Here is a 22948-nt window from a genome sequence, read left to right on the forward strand (position 1 = left end):
CTAAATGCTGATGCTGTCCCAGAGCTAATGACCTTCCCCCAGCCTTCAAATGAGCAGGAGCTCAGAAAGCATCTCCCAGGACAAGGGACACCCACCCATCCCCTCACTCACTGAAGGACCCTCCCGCACCTTTGGCCCTGCTCAGGCCAGGTGACAGGAGACCCAGGTCAGACCGCCATTGCTGGAGAGGAGAAGGCAAGACAACGCCTTTCGTGAAAGCCACCATCCCAGTAACTTTTGTATTGTGAGAGAAGGACTGATCGTGAAGGCCATGAGAGGCAGGAAGGAAGAAGGGCCTGCAAGGGCAGGACCTGCCTTGAGCAGCCGTCACTGAGACTGGCTTAGGGCAGGGTTTGCAGCAGGCTCCGAGGCATGAGAGGCACCGGAGCGGCACAGCAGGTCCCTCCATAGCTTTCCAGCCTCTCTGAGCTTACATGGCTTCTTGCTGTGATGGTCGGCTTCTGAAAAATCCCTCCCCCAGGTGATTACAATGGAGACATTTTGGGAGCTTCATCAGCAAGACACTTAATGCAAGGCTGAAAATCCAACTGGGAAGCCAGAGCTCATTACGCGAGCTGCTGCACCCCTCAGCTAAGCAGCTCCAAAGCATCATTAAAAAGTTGGCAGTAGGCACCTGCCTGCACCTGTAATTGCCTAACAGCCCTAGACTACCCAGCCCTGAGATTTTAGTTATTGACCTCAGGGAAGGCAGGTTACCTTGGTAGAAATGGGAGAAGAGCAGGGTTCCTGATGGTGGTTTTGTTCTGCTGACCAGAGCTTTTTTTTATTTTAAAAACAGTCTTTGAAAAATTAATGCCAAAATGCCTCAGCCCGTTTAATTCGCTACAAGTTTTTATAGAACAGAATCATGAGTAAGTTCAAGAGCACTATAAAAACAAGGATTATCTTTTGTTGGTCTGGTTACAGGCTAGTAATCCACAGCAGATTACTGTGGAATTGTCCTATATGTATAAAAGTAAGTTAGTGTAGCATATTCCTGTGGCTACTCTCTCCATCCACTCATGCAGAACACATTTTACTACGCTGATTGGAATGGAATGCTTTAGGTTTTAATTTTATTTTTTAAAGAAAACGTCTACATATTCATGTAACTTTCTCAGAGGCTCCTGTAAACAAAGGATTATGTTCAGGGCCACTGCCAGAAATAAGATATGTCAGAGGTCTGTAAGCCATTCAATAGAGAATCAGTCAATGGCCCAAGGGTACTTCCTGGCAAGGCAAAGGGTAAAATAACTGAGGTCAAAGCCTCAAACGCAGAGCTAGTTTTAATCATGTTGTTGATTTAGAGCATAAGGTGCTTTTTTTTTCCTTCTCAATTGTCAAAAACCACTGTGTTTTTCTTGACATGTCTAGAACGGCCCCAAAGTCTCTAGATAAACCATGTCTGTTCTTCACACTACTCCATGCTCAGCCCATTGGCAGCTATGCACATTGCAACTGAGATGCAAACATATAGGCTTTATATGTAAATAGACTCGCTTCCCTCACGCTAGTGTATAAGTATGTGGAAAGAGTGAGGGGCAGAGAGAGAACAAATATCTTTTTGGTAAGGAAATATTTCAGTAAAATCCATATACTTGGAAGAAAATTAAACCATTGGGGTAAAAAGTTTTGATAGGATGATTTATTAGATTTGGGAGCTAAAAGGGAAAAAGAGCAGAGAATCAGAAACAGAAGGGAGAGTACCCGAGTGTTCAGTCCTCACTGGACATTTTGAAACAGTTGTTTCTTAAAAAGATGTAAAGGGTTTGCTTTCATTTCACAATAAAACTAAATAATTTGTAAAACTTTGTGCGTGTGAAATGGAATCTGTTTTTCCAGCCATGACACATTCTCTCTTAATACACCAACGGGCTGAATAAAGGCACCAGAGAAACACCCAGCTGGCTGGCTTGCTCTGTCAAGTACAAAAGGACACAATGAAGTTGCTTTTGAAATGCAATAACCCAGTGCCATCGGCAGCACTTTCTTGGGACCAATGCTGTACGATTCTGCTGGCATCACTGGAATCTTTCCCAAGATGAGTTTGGTTCAAAATACTTTTCAAATAGACAAGTCAAAAGCTTAAGAAAATTCCTAGAAGAGCCACCATCCTTTCTGCAGTACCTGTGAACTGTGTACATATATAATTCAGATAGTTAAAGTGCCAGAAAGCCTGTATATCCTGAACTAAGCAGCAGCACTGTAAAGAAGCAACATTACACCCCTGGCACTCCGACTATGCAGCACGTGCCCGTACATGTGTTACCATTACACAGCAATATCCTTTACACAATATCCACTCTCTCAGTCTCTGGCTTGGAGCCCTCATCGCAGAAACCGTCCCTCTCCATTTTCCGCTGCTCCCCACACTCTCACGCCTCTGGTTTGCATTTTGTCCCTCAGCTTCTCCCTCCCGTCCCTCCTGCTCCTTTCACCTTCTGCCTCTCTGGCCATGAGTCTCCAACACGAGCCCACCAACCCACGCAAACAGAGCCCACAAGCAGAGCAACAAGTGCAGTAACTCAGCAGCAAGGTCACAGTTTCCACATTAGAGGCGAAACCCTGGCCCAAAGGAAGCTGTGAAAACTGTAGGATTTCTGCCAAGGTGACGTCTGACCCCAGGCAAGGTCCAGACAGCGGGAGACAGGGGAGGGAGACTACTCCCAGCCGATCCCAGGCGTGCAAATGAAACAACATTATGATCCAGCAGGTTTTTCTCAGGTGTGACACCCATGGATACTACCTGGTCTCTGAGGAAAAATCATTGAGATCGTTAACAAGGTCAGCCTGACTGCAGCATCCTTCCCACGTTACAAATATTCAGCTCAGCACACCACACAATCCGGGATGGTAACAAGAAAAAGTAACGTGCTTTAAGGTACACATGGGAGTTATGCAGTTTAAATGAACTTCAGGACTGCGTTCCTGTGAAATCTACTGAAGAGACTGTCCCCTTGGGGCAAACACCAGGATTATTACTCTGAGTTCTGTATTCGTACCTGTTGTGGATAAATGCTAAATTAAAAAAAACATGCAATAATTAGAAATAGTCCATTTCATGTTTGTACAGCAACTACTTTATTGTTTTCAAATGCAAATGTTTGCATTGTTTGCTATTTTACAATTTTACAAACTAGGTATAAAAGACCATAAATAAATGACATAAGTTATGTGTACCTAAAATTCATGGAGGGGGAAAAAAATTACAAATTAAAACAAAATAGAAAAATCTATATATCTAACGCAGAGATCGTTCAAATGCACGAACCAAGAAATGCTGTTAGATTTTTTCAGTATGAACTAAATTATAATATGCCTTATACATTCTAATTTTAACCACAGTCCTTGCATATTCCAACATACTTGCAGTGATACAAAAAAATAAATGCACTCTCTTTTTATTTGTCTGATTAGTATTTCAGATTTTTTTTCTTCTGGTTATGAAAATGTCACATAAAAGAAAAATACTGCTTTTTAAGTCCTGTTTACTGGTTACTTACCAGCCTTTTGTATTTTATACATATATATTTTTAATACATAAGATCCATCACAAAATTAGTACAGCAAGAAACCCGGACAAACATCAACCAGTGGTGTGTGAGCAGGACAATTTCTTAACAGAGGCTGATCATGCGAGACAGTCCTGGTGATGACCTCTTTGAAACGAGCAGCAGTGCCACAGCACTTGCTTTTCTTTCGCCCCCAGCTCCATCTGGAGCAGCCACCGCAGTTGGCACCTCCCGGCGCCCTGACCATGCCCGGCCTCTGCCGACAGCGTGGATGCCCTCGCTTCCCTTCCACAGACCTGCCGCTCCTCCTCCGCCAGAGCCAGAGCAGGCAGAATTACAGTTAACGATAGACTCAGAGGGTGAGTGAGGAGGGAAAAGAGGAGGAAGCAGGAGCAACTGTGGGACACCACTTTACGGCTCTGGTCAAGGCTGCGCTCTCTTTTAACGCAGCGCATCCAGCCTCCCCCGCGACTGCTGGAGTGATGCCCTGTCCTGTGGCAGTTTGCTGTGCTGCAGTGGGTACCGTGGCAGATGCCAGCCCCCCGCGGCCAGGAAGCAAGCGGGGAGCATGACCTGCCCCACTCCAAATACCCAGCAGCCGTACGTTCCCTGGGCTCTAGCACACAGCTCCACTCAGACTAGCTTATACTACGTTAACAGTGAATTCTCCAAACACAAAAAGCTTCTCTAGGTAGTACCAGTAAGTTGCAGCACTGTTCCTGGGGCCACGGAAGAAAGAGTGCCTTCTACTGCACTTCACCAGCTCTTCATCGCCTGCACAAGGAACAGGACACATTTCACAACTCTCTTGCTAGCTACTGTAACCTTACAGGTCTTGTTGCATTTTTGTTCCTTAACTGTGCTGGGAGCAAATGAAGTGTTTTGATTATTATGTTACAAGTTTTCACAGCTTGCATACAGAGCCAGGTGCTTCTGTGAATGAAGAATTGCATATATTTGTTCGCATTCAACAAGTCTTTAAAATCCTATTTTTGCAGATAAAAAAGGCTACTTAAGAATTCAGTTCAGGGTTACCGGTGGATGGATATGCAGCTGTTGCCTCCATCACCTTGCCATTGAGAAACTGGTAAGTCTTGATCATGAACATTAGTACAAATAAACAACACTTACGAAAATCTTTAGCACCCTTATGGATCCCGCAATCCACAACTCCAAAACCAACTCAAAATTGCCCATTTCAGGCTGCAGAACAACTCATTAAGGTTAGTGTGGCAGCTAAAAAATACACTTATAGATACAGAAATTTAAACATTTTTTAATGTGTGTGTTCTTCTTACCATTGCAGACACGAACTATTGGCCTGCTCTCATATGACAGGGGACTCCTGCGCTTCCAGAGATGTTTTCAGCACATTCACAGGCAGTTCTACACACAAGGTGACTCGCACACAAACACACGCACACAAGCACACATACGCACCTTTCAGAGGAGATAATAATCCATTATCCATTCAAGAAAAAAAATATATTTATATCACTGCAATGGCACGTTTTGTGTAAAATGTCCCTTCTGCAATGTATATAGGCAGCTCACAGGAACAGAGTTCTTTGCTGCGGCACCTGGCCTGGCGTCCATGGTAAGATGTGTAGTGCTCCGTCATCTGCATTTGTCCAAGATGCAGCAGTGACAGCCAGGGGGATGAGGAGACAAAATAACAAAATATATAAATAAAACCGAAGGTAGGAAGAGAAAGCAGAAGGGGAGAAAAAAAAAATATCCAGAAGTCTGCAGGGCTCTGACACAGTACATTCCTCAAGTGACAACTGGGTGCTGAGTTTCAATGAGTTAGTTATCTCTCAGTGAAGAAAAAAACCAGAGTGGGTGGCATGAAAAAAAAAGAGAAAGTAGAAGTCACACTCTCTTCAGGGACCGATGACTGTTCAGCATGTGTTTTCCAGAATCAGTGCTATGGAAGACGCAACTGTGGATCCAGAAGGCTTTATGTCTAGTCTATGTTCCTCCATGGTCAATATGATCAATAGGACAGGCTATGAGGCCATGAAAGCAAAATCTAATTTCCCTGTACAAAAAGAAAACACATTAAACAACATGTAATGAGACAGAAACGCACACCTGCCCAAATGCCTCCTCTTAGATTTCCCAGCAGAAGCACTGCTGTATGTAGCCAGCCCCTCCTTGGCTGCTGCAATTGCTGATTCACATGAAAGGAAAAGACCTGAACTCATCTCTGCCCCAGTGAAGAGGTGACACGGCAGCACGTTCATGGAATTAAGCCTCTCCCCAGAGAGGGGAGAAGGATTTCCTAAAGGACAGAGGAGAAAGTAGGAAGAGATGCAATTCCCCCAGAAAAGAGTGGCTGAACAGCAAATGCAGGAGGCTGCAGCGCATTGCCATGCTCTCACTGGCTGGTTCGGCCGTCTTGGGCCAGTGAGACAAATACAACCAGCAGTTCTCAAAGGGTGAGAACCCTTTGTCTTCCTTGTCCTCCTTCTTTCTTTTCTTTCCCTCACGCTATTTCAAAGTCTTGCTTCCATTCTTATCAACAGATATGTAATCTCTCTCTCTCTCTCTCTCTCTCTCTGTGCCACCAATTTTTTTTAATCTGCTCTCCTCCAGCTAAAATCACATTCAAGCGGATGCCCCCTCACTGGCCATATTTTATCACGGAGAACACAACCATCAATGGCAGTTCTGAAAACCTGGCATCTGAGCTGCCTTCACAGTTTTCGTTCTATAGGGCCACATTTTTCATTTTGTGTGGAAAATATTGGAGTGTTTTGAATTACTGTTACTAGACTCCAAGAAAGCAATTTTACAAACTGGCCAGAAAATTGGGTGTATTTTGTTTTTTACGTAAAAAGACGATCTCAACAGAATGCAATAGATTTAAAGCAAGAGGAAACTTAAAAGTATCTCTACACTTAAGAAGCAAAAGAATTTTTGCTGCAGAAAGTACAAGTGTCAGGTCTTTAAAATGAGTAACCACTTCTTACGTTGCCTGGCAAAATGACATTAAAACATGCTGGTTTAAATAGTTTTTTAAAAGAAATCTTAAATTTCTTGAAATGGAAAAGCTTTTATAAGTAATACTGCAGAACAGTTTTTACTAAGCTGTCATGACTTGACAGGATCCAAATTTAGCATCACATACTCTGAACAAGTTGTTTTCCGAGAAAGTTGGGGGTGAGGGAGAGTTAGTGGTTAAAATGAGCAAGTTATTGTTAAAAGTGACAAAAAGTGATGTGAGTGACAATACAGTAAGTGTGACTTGTCTAACTGAGTGAGCTGGTTTGGATTTAGAATAAATGTAATTATTGAAAAAATCTGACATATAAAGCCACTAAATTGTTTCTGAATTTGCTGTCAGGTGCAGAGTGGGACCAAAATATTACAGACCAAAGAACCAGTCTTAGCGCCATCAAAATATAAATCTCATCTTTCTGACACTGTGCCTGGCACAGCTGAAACACAATCTCTATTCTAGAGGATGTGTCATGAAAACCGCCCTCCCACCAAGCACAGTGTAAGTGGGCCTGATCCTGTCTCTTTTCTAAGGTCATCTCATCACTTTGGTCCTCGAAAGGACTTTAAAAGGAATCTAATTTATACACTCTATTCAAAAAGAGCAGTAAAAGCTTTAACATAAATAAAATTCAAGACTAAATGTGTTCAGAGCTTTACTGGATAAAGCTTTATCCTATGTGACCTAATGAGGACAACCACATTCCTACAGCAGTCACCTCCACCTAGCAACCCAGGGGATGCTTCCACTCACTCAACCTTCCATCTATTTCTTAGAGGAGTTGGAAGGCAGCTTTTCAAGCATGTCATGCTCCATCTTGTTTGCCATACTTGCAGAGGGGCACTTAGACCTTAGCCATGCAGCCTACACCTGGCACTCAAACCCACAGTTGCCTTGATAATCCAGCCTATGGGGCTGGTTTCAAAAGTGAAATTTGGTTCCCACAGCTGATGAGACTGGATCGCCATGTCTGAAGTGTAACGCTGCTGCATAACATAGAGCTATCACCATGCCTGACACCCAAACTGTGCAAAACCAAGAAGGCTGCATGCACAACCCCATTTCCTTCTGCTCCCCCTTGCATAAAACCACTGACACAGCAACTGAGACTGATCGTTCTAGAACACAAATATTGGTTCTACTGTAGTTCATGAGAGGGCAGGAAAAGTCCTTGGTTCTTCTTGGTGCATTTACGAGTATCTGTACTTTACAAGGTTATTCTTACTTTCTATGGGAATCAGTATGTGTGGGTTTTTCCACCCCAAAAATAAGGGCATCCCTACTGGTCTCAACGCAAAGTGGGGTCAAGCTCTTAGCACTGAACTGAGTGAGCCCCAAGACGTACTCCTGCACCTTGTCTGCACATCCTAACATGCAACAGCTTGAGAGCAAGACCAGGTTTTGAAAGAGTGCAATTTTCACTGTCATCAAATAGAGTAAACAATGGGAAACACTAAGCAATTAGTCTGGGAAACCAGCACAGGTTCACACAAACCAGTTGGGAACCCCAGATAATACACACCACAGCACTTTTTTTTTTTTCTTTCCCCAACAGTGATGAAATCCTAGCACAGTTTAAGAAACAAAGCACCATGAACTTGTTGGACACTGTACTTCCACTGACCTTCTCCATGTGGCAAAAGGAATCACTTCTTGAAAGAGAAAAGAAGTCTGAAAGCTCCACAGCCACGACTGTCACAGCTGACTACTGGCAAGATGTTCACAAAATGTCTTTAAGTGGTAGGCTTCAGCACAGCACAACAGCAGCCAATAATCGCCCCAGAAGTCCAGTTTTGCCCAGTAATCCATGAGGTGGGTCATTTCATGTCTCAAGCCCGTAAATGAGTAGATCACTAATCAGCAGGCACTGATTAGCCAAATGATATTCTCACTGAGGTTTCTGCAAGGTATTAGTGATGCTTCAAGTCTGCAAAAAATATCCTAGGGCAGATTCTTCATTCCAGTGAAAGATGCACAACGGTGGCTTCACCCACAAATAAAACACTATGGTTGTAATCCTACAGGTCATAGGGAGAAGGAAAGTAATTTTGTTTTTTTTTTAAGCACAGTATCTGGCAGCAAACAGCATCAAAACTTGAATGTGACTTTATATTTATATAGATACATGTATTTTACATATCATTGATCAACAGAGAAGTATGTTCCAAGAAACAATTTGTTCCAGGTCTGGTTTAAAATGACGGCTTGTCATTTCTGGAGGCCCCCCTCCCAACACACACACTCGGTTTCCGCAATCTGTACATCAAGCAATGCTGCAGATCTTTATTTCGACGGGCGAGGAGACGAAGTAAAAAAAGTGCAGTTCTTCAATTAAAGTGCATGGATGAGGTAAACTAATTTCAAGAGTTTTGAGTTTATTCAGTACTGGCTCAGACGGGAACCATCCTGCCATGCATCTGTTGCATTTGGGTGCGCATTGCTTGAACGCTGCTCAAGATCTTGTTCTGGTGCGCGATGGCAGTGATCCCGATTCTTGCCAGGTCACTGTGAAAAGCAAGAGAAGAAGCAGGGGGCTGAGAACTGTGGATCAGATGCTGGTGTAGTGAAAAATATTAAGACTCAACCGCAAGCAACATAGCAAAAGTAAGGCAGATGTACAGAAATGTTTAATTAAATAAGTGAAGGCATTGTGGAGGCATTTTAAAGTTATCCTCCATCCAAATGAAAGGCATTCCATTTCTTTAATGAGGGTAAAGATATGCAGCACAAAGCAAAAGAAGCCGATTAAATCCAGATTTACCAGGTTTTTTGTTATATCGCTGAGTACTTACTCCTGGTTCATATGCACCACAGCCTCTAGGGTGGTATAGCCAGCAGCTGTGAAGTTATCCTTGTATCGCTCCATTTTAATGGCTTGGAGCCAGTCACCGACAGAAACAACCGCCGAGAACTCAGGGGAGCTGGGATCCAGCAGGGCTGTGCTAGGTCTGGATGCCAAACAGTGAAGGGAAAGAGAAATGGTGTCAGCTGGATCACAAATCGCAAACCAAAGTTTGGTCTCTGCAACAATTATCCTCAATGATTAGGGAAAGTAGGAGCGAGATGTTGCACCCAGCAAAACTGGTGGCTCTCTGCACAGCAGCGTAGATCAATGCAAGAAACTTAACAAAATGCAAAGTAATAGGCCAATTTTTGCTAAGAATTAATTTGACCTTAGGTTTCTATTTTTGCTTTCAGATCTAATTTGAACCACAATGCTGCTTACAATTTCCACCTCAGATGCAACCAATTTCATAGAAAATGCTTTTACTTCAAAAACCAAAGAAGATGGCAATGCTGGAAGGCATTCAGCCTACTGGGTACAGGCAGCAATGCAAGACCTTGCCAGTCCTGCATGTGTCAGACCTCAGCTCAGCAACTATAGAAACACTACTGAAGTATGCACAAAGGAACTGGGAGCTCACAACCTGCCAGACTGGTTTGGAGGGCGGGTTCAGATAAATTCTGTTTCTAGCCAGGTTCGCAGGCAAGCTCAGTGCATTCAATCAAACTGAGGACAGCAGGGAGTTAATCCCCTCTTTAATCAATCCATTCCTGACCAACGCGTGTGCCAGGAGTGGTGGGAATCATGCAAGCTTTGATCTTTGTTTGCACTGTGGAATGTGCTTCTCATTCTCCCTTGCACAGTTTTGCAAATAATTATTTTTACAAAATTTGCTTCTCTTATTAATAAATCTCATTTATTATTTTGTGTATATTGTAAATCACAGTTTCATTAAACCATTATAAATTACTACTATCTATCTAAACAAACCAATCATCATTTAGCAATTTAACTGAAAATGCACATCACCAAAGATTAGGTGTGCAATAGCAGTTATGTCTTGCCTAAAGCACCGAGTACACGCTGGTAATTCTTGGTACAACTCTTCTGCTGTATTATCTAACACAAGACCAATGATGGCAACCTAATTATACACAATTATGCTTCGCATATAAAGTCATATAATATATTAATGTTATACGCATATTTGAAATTCATATTCCAAAGAGAAGAAAAACAAAGATCTATAAATAGCCATGAACATGAAATGACCTTGACAAGGCTATTAACTTAAATACACACACACAAAATGACCTTGAACAGGCTATTAACTTCTGTAAAATCTATATATTTTCAAAAAGCACCTGTAAATTGGAAAGAAAGCAAAATGGAGGAGTTCATGCTGTGATTCTCAAATCAAATTATTACAGCAGATCATACTGTGATCCTCACCATGTAAATTATTTAAGCCTCAAGGGTGGATACATTTTTGCCAGGCTACCAATGCAATTAGGACAATCCGGAGGATACATGGTGATAGTGGCCTCACAGGGTTAATAATCCCTCTTCTGATAATGTACGTTGTAAGTAAGAGTCACAAAGGGACCTACAAGTTTTAAAACAAAAACAGCTTTTTCCAGGATGTCGCTCTGTTGGAGGCCGAAACAGAACCTCTGTCACTCCTTCGCTGATTCAAGAAACTTAATTTTGTATTGCCCAATGGATATTTTTGTACCTTCCTTTCTACTGAAAAATATTTTCCCATTATCTTCCTCATTTTGTTTCTTTTAAGCTTCTTTTCCATATTTGCTGTAAGCAAATTTACCTGACAAAGTGAAGACATTTGAAAAAAACAGAACAAACCTGGTGTAAATTAGTAAAGTTCCTATTACTTCAGCAGTGTTTCACCAGCTTAAACAAACTGCTGATCTGTCCCAACAAAGATATTTTGGTTTTACCCTACAACTCTGGGAGTTTCCTTCCTACTGCGCTTCTTTTGCACATACCAGCTATACCACGCTTAGCAAACAAAACAAAACACAAATGTAATGCGGGATCGGTGGAGACATGAAACTGGCTTTCCACAAAATTAAATTCAAATTCACATAAAAATTAATCCACACCTTCCCAATGCCCGCAAGGCGTTGGCTGTAATGCCGTAACGCTCATTTGCAAATCCTACACAAATCTAGGGTTTATAAAACTTGATGAGGTACTTTTCCTGCAGAAAACCACATCACTCCTGTTAGCTACACTGCATTAAGGCTACCCGTTCAAGTCCTTTCACTAGGGGGGAGAAGGAAAAGATGCAGCAAACTTTGTCTTCAAACAGAGCTTGCCTGCATCAGAACTTTTTCAGGATGTGCTTAAGACTGTTCTATAAAACTGGTCAGCGTTGGTGTGATACAGCAACAGCTCTGCTCATTTGGTTTTCCTTCTCACAGAGCTAGGAGAGTCTGGGGTGCCCAGCAGGGTTCAACAGCGTGCCAGCACAACCCCTTGACTCTCATGCATGGTGCAATGTCTGCTGTACAGTCTGGCTCTGCAGAGCTACAGAGCATGCTTTAATCCCAGCGGGGAGGTTTAGGTGACTTGCAGTTTTGCCTGTCATCTCCACTGTGCTCCCTCGTACATCACCATTACAAAAGCACAGCTGACCTGGAGCTCTCGCTGCCTGTCCTCTTCAGGCTGTTGGGGTTGCGGATGAGTTTGTCCAGCATGTTGACGATCTGTCCAAATTTAGGCCTGTCACTGCGTTCCTTCTGCCAGCAATCTAACATCAGCTGATGGAGAGCAATGGGGCAGTCCATCGGGGGTGGCAGCCGATACCCTTCTTCAATGGCTTTAATAACCTATAAATGGCACAATTAGGAAGACATTAGAGAACATCAGACACTACTCACATCTACCAGCTGAGTATCATTTATCCTAGGGCGATCCAAAGTATGGAAACAAATGCACAGTTAAGTGAAACAACATGGAAAATTGCACTCAGACTCAGGCAGTTGGTGGTCTCAGAACTGTCATTTCTCCTCAGCAATTCAAAACTAAAAGGGTACAGCATCCAAGGCAGACATTAGATACAGAAAGGCAATGTATCACAAAAGAGCACACGGAATACAGGGATGACAAAATAGCCCGGGTTAGAATTAAGCAACTATCCTCGTTGGACAGAGGGTTGGAGAAGCAACAGCTCTACAGCAAATCTTTAATATCTGTCAGTTTTGGGTCCGACATGTTGAAGACGAAATTCTCCCCACCATTTTTAGGGTACAGCAGATCACCCCCTCCTCCCTCTCCTCCTGGGCTAGCTCATCTCTGTCAGTCATACAGACATTGTAGAGAACTTGTTCTCTCACCACTGTATGCTCTGAACTAAGAAATGCAGAGATGGGAACCCTTTTGTGCAGCTTAAGAAGGTTACAGAAGTCCAATGCAGCAGCTTAAGTATGCATTTCATATTTAATAGAAACCAGAAAAACTCACAAGCTGAAGTAGTTTCAAACCCTCCAAAAAGGGCTCCAGAGCTCAGTACTCTGATGGCTTCTTAGCTCTCTCAGGAGAACGGGACGTGACCAGGACTCAATTCTGATATGACAGGGACGTGACCCAAGCCTTCAGATCTTAATTAATTGATATGACTTTGCTGGCAGGATTCACCATGAGACTAGAGACCAGGAGTGCACAGAGACTGAATTGCACTAAATTCCCTCATTCTGGTCTTGTCCAATTAGTGGCTAAAATCCACTGGGAGGACAGGGTGAGGGATATGCTTGCACTATTAGCAGCTATTCAGTGACCACAAACAAACTGGCTCTCACTACTCCAGTAAGTAGGAAGATCCTTTTGATTTCTCTTGATTCAACAGACACTGAGAGTAATTTGAAATCCAATTCTGCTTTGTTGTGAAAAACACTGCTCTCACCTTCGTCAAGGAGAAAAAAATGGTATGTCTACGCCATGTACTAAAAAGAGGATGCAATGACAGTCATATTGGCTTTCACTGTCATGTTCAAGACAGCTTTTCAACGTGGTCTAGCACCGCACATTAGCAGTGTATACCAGCCTAATATGCTAGCTCTGCGTTTGTTGCATTGAGCTCCACTGTGCTGTGTAGACATGCCTGATATAACTAAGACACATCTGGTGTTTTATTTTCTTGCTAAGTCTTGATGACTTCCTGTTAGCAAAGGAAGGCAAGATTGGGTGCCAGAAGAGACATTTCACATCAGAAGGAAATTAAAATTATATCCAGTTTAGATTAAATGCCATCCGCATCTAGACAGTCTTTGAAAATATTCAGCTCTACATAAGAAAGCAGATGACTTGTAAAATGACTTAACCACTCCCATGACCATATAGTCAGATTAACATTTTCTTCTTCCTTTACATGTTTGTAAATCCCCTGGGAAAAGAATTATGGATAATCTATGCCTCATTTTCACCGGGATTTTTTTTTCATTTAATAAAAATTCTATTAGCAAAAGCTCTTATTAGCATTATTATTAAATACTCTTCTGGACTAGCAGCCATTGTGCATGCTCCCTCTTGGAATACACTGAAGTAGTCCAGATGGTACGGTTAAACAGGACATGCATAATTTAAGAATGGTCATTTAGGAAGCGGCTTTTTAATGTCCTCGGGGGGCAGCTATGCAATTGTCACAAGGATGCTCTGACTGATAATCAGAATTGGATTTCATTATGTGTTGTTTTAGATACCCTACAAGAAATAAAATCCTCTGGAAGAATTACAAGCATACTGGGGCTTGAAGAATTAACTCCTAATAGGAAGCCCCATTAAATTCAAGTGTTTTTTCTTAAAGACTTTCAATAAAGTTGAGATTTAATATCAACATTCAAATCTTCCCTCTCTTGACGGTGTTACAGTCTGACAGTTTAACTATATTCGCTTCCCTTTCCTCCATTCTTCTTTCTTACGTTAATTGCTTATAATATTTTTCCTAAAATTAAAAAAAAAAAAAAATAAATGCACAAGTTACACAAGTTATAGACCCTAACTTGAGAATCCCCTATTCCCTGACCAGAGACCAGGCTTGAAGTATTTAAGGAAGTCTTAGTTCCAGAGATGGTCCCTGAGAAAACAGGAATCTACCACCCATGATATCCTTTTAAAAAACTGGAGTAAATGTCTTCTAACCATATAGCAATTGACACAGAAACACATCAGCAGACATCTAAGGACAAAGGCGTGGGGGGAAAGGGAGAGAAAAGGAAGAGGAAGCTCAGAAGGAGACTCACATCTTGATTGGACATATCCCAGTAAGGTCTTTCTCCATAGGACATCACTTCCCACATGACGATGCCATAGCTCCACACATCACTAGCTGATGTAAATTTACGGTAGGCAATTGCCTCTGGTGCAGTCCACCTGATGGGGATCTTGCCACCCTGTCACAAATAAAAGAAATCACAAGGCTAGTGAGTCACTGACCCAGTAATGTGCATGGCTGACACTGTTCTACACTGCCATTAAAAATACAAAATGGTTATCTGTATGCAATTCCAGAATCCTTCTTAAGAAGTCTTCCACTTTCTCTTTTTCTTGCCATAAAACTGTCAGATCCAACCAGGAGGCAATGCTGCCCATCTGTTTTCTTTAGTCGCAAGGAGGCGAACCAGTAAATTGTTAAATGTATTTTCATCAGCCCTCTGAGAGATCTCTGCTCAGGGCTATGCTGAAGCATGAGAACAAGCCAGGGGTTTTACAAAGTATATATTAGAGATTTAGTTGACAAAACAAATAAGTACATGCTGTTAATTACTATTTCCTTGCTTGCCTGTCTGACCTGTTTGGCCTGTTTCAGAAAAATGGGATTATAAAAGTTTTGCTTTTCAAAAAGGGAAAATAAAGAGTGGATAAACTGGGAAGATTTATGAATACTGTGGTGTTTCCCATGGGCAATATCCCAACTCCTACCAGAGATGTGAGACGGCAAGCAAGCCTCTGCGCTCTCCCAGTCCCTGTGGGAGGAGTTCAACACCAGACCACGGTATGAGGCTGCTTTTGATGCCTGTTGAAGAGAGCTGCCTCTTGTTACAATACTTCTTTTTAAACAAATAAAAACACTTGGGCATCTGATTTGGGCCACTGAGGTCCTGCACTGTTTTAAGAAGAACTCACTCCATCCTGTTTATCTGATTTTGCCTTAGCTGAGTGATCCCAGGCCAGAGATTTCTCCTTTTGTTTATGCTATTATGCAAGGTGGTTTTAATTGAGCTTTTGCTTTCCTGCAGTTCCATCTGGGGAACGACTTAAGCTGAACAAAGGTTTTAGGGTTTTTTCATTTCTTCTATGCTTTTTTGATTAAGTTTATTTTGGTAGTTTTTTTTCTCAGCCATCTTCTAGATAGTTTTTACCCATAACTGAGTGCAGCATGTGCATACTGAATAGTTTATTGTTCTAATATCTCTCTCAAGTGTTTAATATGGACTTGTTCCAAAGCCAAGCGAAATCAAACGGGGTCCTTCTCCTGGCTTCTTTGGCCTTTGCATCAGGCCCTTTGTGAATCAGGTTGTGGCAGTATGTGCCTTGTGTGGCTATAGGATGCTCTCACTTTAATGAGTTATACTACTAGCAGGGAGCAGAACACACCATTTTCTTAAAAAAGGATGCTTTAAAAATTGTGTTCTATTGCATCATCTCTGGTTATGAAAAAGCTCTATTCCTCCTTTCAGACACAGATGCATGGACATTGTTTATACATGGTTGTCATTCTAAAAATTGTCAATAAGCTCTTTTTATTTAGCTGCTTGAGTACAGTGGAGTTCATCCAAATTTTCCTGATCCTTCATTACTGATACCAAATAAAGACAATGCACTGTAAAGCAAATGTCATTGATTCCCTGTAGTTTACTCCTGAGAGCAAACATAATACTATATCTCCACTCACTAAATTCAAAGGGAAGCTTTTCAATCACTTCTGTCTTACCCTTGTGTGTTTGTCTAAACTTTGATTTCCCTGAATACAGCTTTTCAGACCTCTGCTTCTGCTTCTTCCACTTGCCACCCTTATGAGCGAGAAATACCAAGGCTGGCCAGCATTTAATACTACATGAGTCTATCCTTCCCTGTAATGAACTGTGAATCCATTAAAGGATGAGTGTTGGGATTAAACTGCAAAATCTGAGTGCTGCAAACAAACTCTGCACTAGGGAGAACAGATGGAGAATGGCAGATATTTAAAAACAAAGAAAATAAGCAATTAAAAAAGGAGACTTTATAAACTCTGACTTTTATTTCTTCACACACATGTTAATTACAGAGGTATTGGTACAAAGGCTGGTAATGGTCAGGATGTCGTTTTGTGGCCAGAATTACTTGTGTTAGTACTGTTCCACATGCAGCGTATTAAAATGGCTTTAGCAAAATTAGTTAACAGTGGGATGCTGAAATACAGATAAAATGGGCAAGAAACAAAAAATGGGAATGCAGGTCTCACTCTTTTCCCAGTCCAAGTTATTTAGGTCAAATTTATGACTCGTTTTGTGATGGGCAAAAGTGGATTTGTGGGGTTTTGGGGGTTTTTTTTTTGGTGGCGTATCTACACTTGCTGTATCAAACCTCAGTGGGACTAGCCACTTGGAAATCATTATGCATGTCTGTAGATATCAGAAGGAATAGAAGCCCAAGCTCTCTTTTCTGGCATCAGATTCCTGTCACACACTCTAGCACACTGAAGGAACTAGAGGAATACATGGGTCACACCCTCAGAGAAGAAATACTGATGTAGCCGCTGATGTAGCAATACACTACATCAACTTACACCAGCTATGGAGTCTGGGCCAATGTTTATTTTTAGATTGTGATATAGGTTTTCACTTGTGACTGAGATTATTTTAAAACAAACCATTGTCACCTCCCACACAGTCAGACAAAACCAGTATGTTGGCAAGAAAACCCACTGGACATTTTCTTTCCCTCCTTACCCGTGTGGTATAAGCTGCTTCGGGGTCGTCTTCCAGGACCCGGGACATGCCGAAGTCAGACACTTTGCAGACCAAGTTGCTGTTGACTAGTATGTTTCGAGCAGCTAGATCCCGATGCACATAGCTCATGTCAGACAGATACTTCATTCCTGAGCCAATGCCACGAAGCATCCCCACCAACTGGATGACTGTAAATCTGCCATCATTCTTCTGCATATGGGGAAAGGAAGAAAATCACAGAGCATTAAGCTAAAAGCTACATTATTACCCTTGCTGAAATTGGCAAAGAGCATATCTCTGGATTCCCATCTTCTCTCAAATAAAATGCAATGTTATTTCCTCACTCTCCTGACTAGTGTCTATAATTCACCAGTAAAGTAAGAACCCAGAGGTTCTGTCACAGTTTCCAGTGATGCAGTATACAGTTTGCAATAAATCTGGTTTTAATGAGTCTATAGCACTGCGATGCTTTCAAAAATGGAGCAAATCAGAACTGTTCCCATTAAACATGGATTATTTAAGACCCTGCTATTTTAAACATTACATTTATTCTATATTCTTCTACTTTATATTTATGCTGGTTTTCAATAGGAGCAACACCAGAAAACAGAATTTCCCAAGCACAAACATAATTTCTCTAAAAATGCTGAATTTTCAGTATCTTTCTGCAAAAAAAGAACCAGAATGAAAACCAGAAAATGTTTCCCAGTATAAAATCTCCTTAGCTTATTATGAAGAAATCACCTACCCTGAGGAAGGCATCCAAGGAGCCATTCTCCATGTACTCAGTTATGATCATTACCGGTTTACCTAGAGTTCACATAAAGAAAAACACAATTCCTTGATGAACACCGATGTTAATGGGATAAAAATGGGTTGCACATGATTTTACTGCCAAGACACCTGGCTTACACAATCTAATTTAATTTGAAAAGCACCAAGCTTATGCCTCAGCTGTGGGGAGCAAGAGAAGGAATATTATAGGACAGAAACATTTAAAGGGCCCCATCTGGAATGTTAACCCTTTGGTTGACTCATTGACAAGGTCTTTAACTAAAGTGGCTCCTGTTCTCTAAGGAATATATGAATTGGTAATTGAGAGCTAAGAAACAAAGATCTGTTCAAACTTGACAAAAATCTTTAGTGTAATTAAATTGCTTGCAGACTAGAAAGCCTTCCTCTTTCAAAATGGAATTTTTGAATGCTTTGGTCTCTCTGCCTCTTTCGAAAGATCAACGCTTTAGGCAAGTTAGAAGCTGTCAGCAGCTACAAGGTATTCCAAGACAACTGGATTCAAGAATGCAAAATACAAGCTGTTCCTCTCAACTTTCTCTGTCCCAAATTTGTATCCCGTGTCTCTTGTTATTTATAAATGAGCCAAAGCCATTTGCCTCATGAAATCAACCACAGGATAAATGATTCAATGAATTGTGTCACATGTGGGGCATAGTGCTTCAGCAGCACTCAGCTTTCCATGATGCAATACAGAAAGCCAAGCTGGGCAATCTGAAGAGAAATGTAATGTAATGTTTCTGACATAGGGATGCTTTCTAGGCACTCTCCTTCCTAAAACAACAGCAAATACATAAATAATGCTTGATGATGTCTTTAAAAGCTTTACAAAGTCATATGATGCTGAAACTGAAAGCATTTAGGTACATACAAGTAACACTAATTATTTCATAGGGTTAAATCATGCTGGATATTCAGCACCTAGATATTTGCAGAAATATGTCCAATATCATCTCCATTCTAAAAGTGAGCAATGGGAGATGTAGAGAAGTGACTTATCAAAGGTCGAATGACAAAAGCCTGGTCCCAAGATGAGCACTGTTAAGCCCACCTGAAGTCAAGGAAGCACCTGATGATCAGCACCAGGCTGGCATGGCAACCCTTCCTCCCAGTTATGCTTTAGCTACAGGAACTGTAGAGTTTCTTCCTGAATAAAAGACAGTGTCCCAGAGAAACTCTGCTTCTGTACTTACTGGAGCAGCTCTGAATAAGGGAACATTATGGGGAAAGAATGGTTCAATAGACATGTCACCTAGGCTGTAGATAGCTCAATTCTGTCTTGGCATCAGAGGTATCAGAACTACTCAACTTTTCCTTGCTTCTGTCACCAGCAAATATCTGCTCCAGAACAACCAGCTATGAAATTACCCTACCATGAAACGTTGCAGCATTGAAAGTTCCCCTAATCATTTCTACCTCAGTGCATTTTTCACCAAGATGCTTATCTCTTTGTTTGTCAGGGATTTCCAGTTTTGAAGTAAACTTTTTTTTTTTTAATTAGAAAACAATATGCTATAAGGACTGACTGTACCGAAAATTTCACTTAGGCCAACATCTATGTGTGAAACATCACTTATTTCACTCATCGTTACTTATTTCACCTTTTCAGTCCCAACCTATCCTTTGCAGGACTTTTACTATTCCTGCTTCTCCTTCCCTTCCCTGTTATCAAAACTCTTACTGTTTTGGTCCCATGCAAACTGGCATGCCTGTGAAATGCCAGTCTGGCAGCTGAACCCTTTACCATTTGCATGAACGCAGCAGAGAAGCAATGGTATTGCATACAGCGAACTGCTCTGGATGAAGAGCTTAGTGACCTTGGCTGAGTACTTGCACCCTTAAGGAAAGGGATGTGATAAAAAATCGTCCTCCCTCTAATTCACCTTTACAAGCATTCTTTGGCAGAAAGAGAAAAAACTCCAACCAGATCTGCATATGTCACTGTTTCATTTATTCTTTGCGACTGTGACCGGAACACTTCCACTGAACAAATACAGCTAAATGAGTTTTAATTAACCTTCCTCAATCAAAAGATACTATGTCAGCGCAGAAAGGAAGAAAGGGAGACTCTTTCAGTGCATTAACATGTAATTTCATTACTCAGGCACTTCTTTAGCAGGGGAGGGGGATAGAGAGAGGAGAAGTTACCATCAGCGAGTCAATTATTAAAGTACTTGACTAGCAGCCAATAATGTATTCATGGTTTTTTGCTGCCTCTCTCAACCCCCCATCTACACCACTATTTATCTCACATTTTAATTTTCAGTTTATTAAATGCATTCATTTATCACAGCATTCAGAAAACCAATGGAGAAATTGAGACAAATGTCTTCTTAAGTAGCCCTGTTTACCAAACACACCAGCTCTGAGGTAACCAAGCTGGCTTGCTGTGGAAGCATCACTTACTGCAAGCCAGGCAATGAAACATTCTCGGGTCAGGCTACCAGCTCCTCAATGAAAATTTCAAATCATTTTAATTCAGTGACAACTGCATTATGCAAATTCATACAGTCATTTATAACTGCTAGAGCTCTAATAGCTCAGGGGTTTCCAGCTTCGGTGGGATTTCAACACAAAGATTCCCCTGTTGCCTTTCTTTTACAGAGGTGCTAGAAAAATCACTGTCTGTAGCAAACACGGTGGCCTGACCACAACCCCCACTTCTCTTTGTTACAATAACAACAAAAAGAGAAAGAGAGACTTAGACCTGCAAAATTTAAACAGAGTATTATCTTTTAATTTCAGTTTTGAGGGAGGCCCTCAGTAAACGATGGTCAAAATTAGTCCAAACCCCTATTTTCCCTAGTGGAATTTGTCTTGAAAAGCAAACAGCGACACACTGTATGAGCCATTTTCAACAACTGTGACAGAAGGCAGACTAGGAGAGGGAAATACAAATGAGCAAGGGTAAGATTTCCAGAAACACAAGTGGTAGAGTAAGCATCCAGCTCCCACCGACATTCAAGGACAGGGTTTTTCAGTAGTATTGATGGCTTTGACAACCCTCTATGGGAGATACTTCACTCTTCTAGTAATATTTTACTTTTTAACTTTGCAACCGTATCTAATTTTAACTCCTTACGCTATTAATACCCTGCATTAATGTTCACCATGCACACCATCAGCTGCAGAAGGTAAGCTTCACAAATTCCACCCTTTAACAGCAGCTTACAAGATCACTGCTTTCTTTGCTACCCTGAGATGAGCCCCTACATCCAAAGGGTCTTTTAGGATTAGCGATCAGTGCCAGGCTTTGCCAACATGCTACCTAGGGCAGTCAGAGCAGGGAAAATAACTACACCATCGCAGCGTCACCTTATCAAGTCAGACCCAAGCATGTCTGTCTTACAGGTGTCTTTTCAGTTCTAGCCTACAAACAGCATCCAGCGAGTGCTGTCATTCTCTTTCTAAGGCAGGGTTCATGGCACAGTGAACGCTAACAGAGTTAAAAAAAACCCAAACCACCCAAACAAAAAGATCAGCCAGGTAAATTCTGCAGAGTGAAATTATCACACCTGTAAATCAGAGAACACAAATAAGCAAGTTTCACACTAAAATAGCCTACTTCTTTTCAAAGGCTTGCTCCTTACATCTGTGCTTTGTACCTTAAACATATGACTGTAGTTTTGTTTTGGTTTTTTTTCTCCCAGCCATTTTAAATTCTTTGCTCACCATCTGCTTTTGCCTATCCTGTAACAATCAGCTCAGTCTAGCAAAGATGTGAAAGATGCCTGCTTGGCATAGCAAGAAGGGGAAAAAAAAAGCCAACCCCTGCAGTATTAACTCCCCCTACAAAATCCTGTACAAGCTGCCTACAGATAGAGTATCAGTTGAAACCATAAACCCATTTATAGCTGACAACAAGATTAATGACTTGTCCTGCACTGATTTCCTCCTATTAGCTATCAGTGAATCTGTTCCATCTGTCATTTCACAGGAAAGAGGGTAAAAAGAAAAGAAAAAAAAAACCACAGCACACACCACCACAGACTTAATTTCTCTGTGACTTCCAAATTGGCCTTGTCATGAAAATGACCTACTTACATTTAGTAACGACACCTTCCAAGTGGATGATATTGGGGTGGTCAAATTGTCCCATAATGCTGGCCTCACTCAGGAAGTCTCTCCTTTGTTTATCAGTGTAACCAGCTTTTAGAGTCTTGATAGCAACACAGATCTCTCTTTTTCCTGGTACTTTGAGACGTCCGCTGCATACTTCACCAAATTCCCCTTAAGGAGAAAGGCACAAGAATCCATGGTCATGAACATGAAGTATGCACTAGTGCTGTCAAACTGTTATGTCAGTTCATTTGGGGGAACCATCATACAAAAATCATAGGATCTCATGTTTCCCAAAAGCAAATTTAAAACTATATTTACAGAAAAAAAAGCAAAAGTCCTGGCACTTACCCACACCAATAACTTTTTCAATCTTTATGCAGGAGGCATCAATTTCTTTGGCAAATTCCCTCACAGCTTGGTTTGGATCCTCATATGTAAAAGGATCCACATATGTTCTAACACCTGCAAGGCAGAAATGTTTTATTTGAAGTCACTGATCTACATGCTGCTGAACACGGAACATATGAGACTGAACCCTTAATGATATACAACAGCAAAGAGAGTGTACAATAAAAATGTACTGTAAGCCAGGAATGACTGATGAGGGAAGGAAGGACTTAATGTATTTTTCCCCCGATGCAATTTTTTTAAAATTTAAACATTTAATATTTCCCAATATTGATGTAAGGAATCAGGCTTTTGCCAATAAACAAGCTTTACAAATCACTGTCATCACTAACAGGCCAATAGCCTCTCTATGGACCTGTGAGATTAAAACACATCCCATTTCCCTTTTGTGAGCCAAGAAATTCTGAGCCTAGGTCCCAGGTTTGGTACCTGGATG

The 22948-nt window shown here is 41.4% G+C and overlaps 1 protein-coding gene across 1 annotated transcript in view; it reads right to left on the reverse strand.

Annotated features, from left to right (window-relative positions):
• Positions 1–3057: 3057 nt before the first annotated feature.
• Positions 3058–22948, reverse strand: part of EPHA4 (EPH receptor A4) — a 109489-nt gene continuing 89598 nt past the window's right edge. The window contains exons 10-18 of the mRNA XM_052804012.1: positions 22453–22566; positions 22087–22272; positions 17999–18060; positions 17251–17460; positions 14563–14712; positions 11960–12153; positions 9309–9464; positions 8141–9021; positions 3058–5553 (exon numbers count right to left, since the gene is read on the reverse strand). Of these exons, the coding sequence (XP_052659972.1) occupies positions 8907–9021; positions 9309–9464; positions 11960–12153; positions 14563–14712; positions 17251–17460; positions 17999–18060; positions 22087–22272; positions 22453–22566 (1187 nt within the window). The 3' untranslated portion in view covers positions 3058–5553; positions 8141–8906. The remainder of the gene's footprint in view (positions 5554–8140; positions 9022–9308; positions 9465–11959; positions 12154–14562; positions 14713–17250; positions 17461–17998; positions 18061–22086; positions 22273–22452; positions 22567–22948) is intronic.

Source organism: Harpia harpyja, chromosome 12 (assembly GCF_026419915.1).
Source record: "Harpia harpyja isolate bHarHar1 chromosome 12, bHarHar1 primary haplotype, whole genome shotgun sequence".
Taxonomy (NCBI): Eukaryota; Metazoa; Chordata; class Aves; order Accipitriformes; family Accipitridae; genus Harpia; species Harpia harpyja.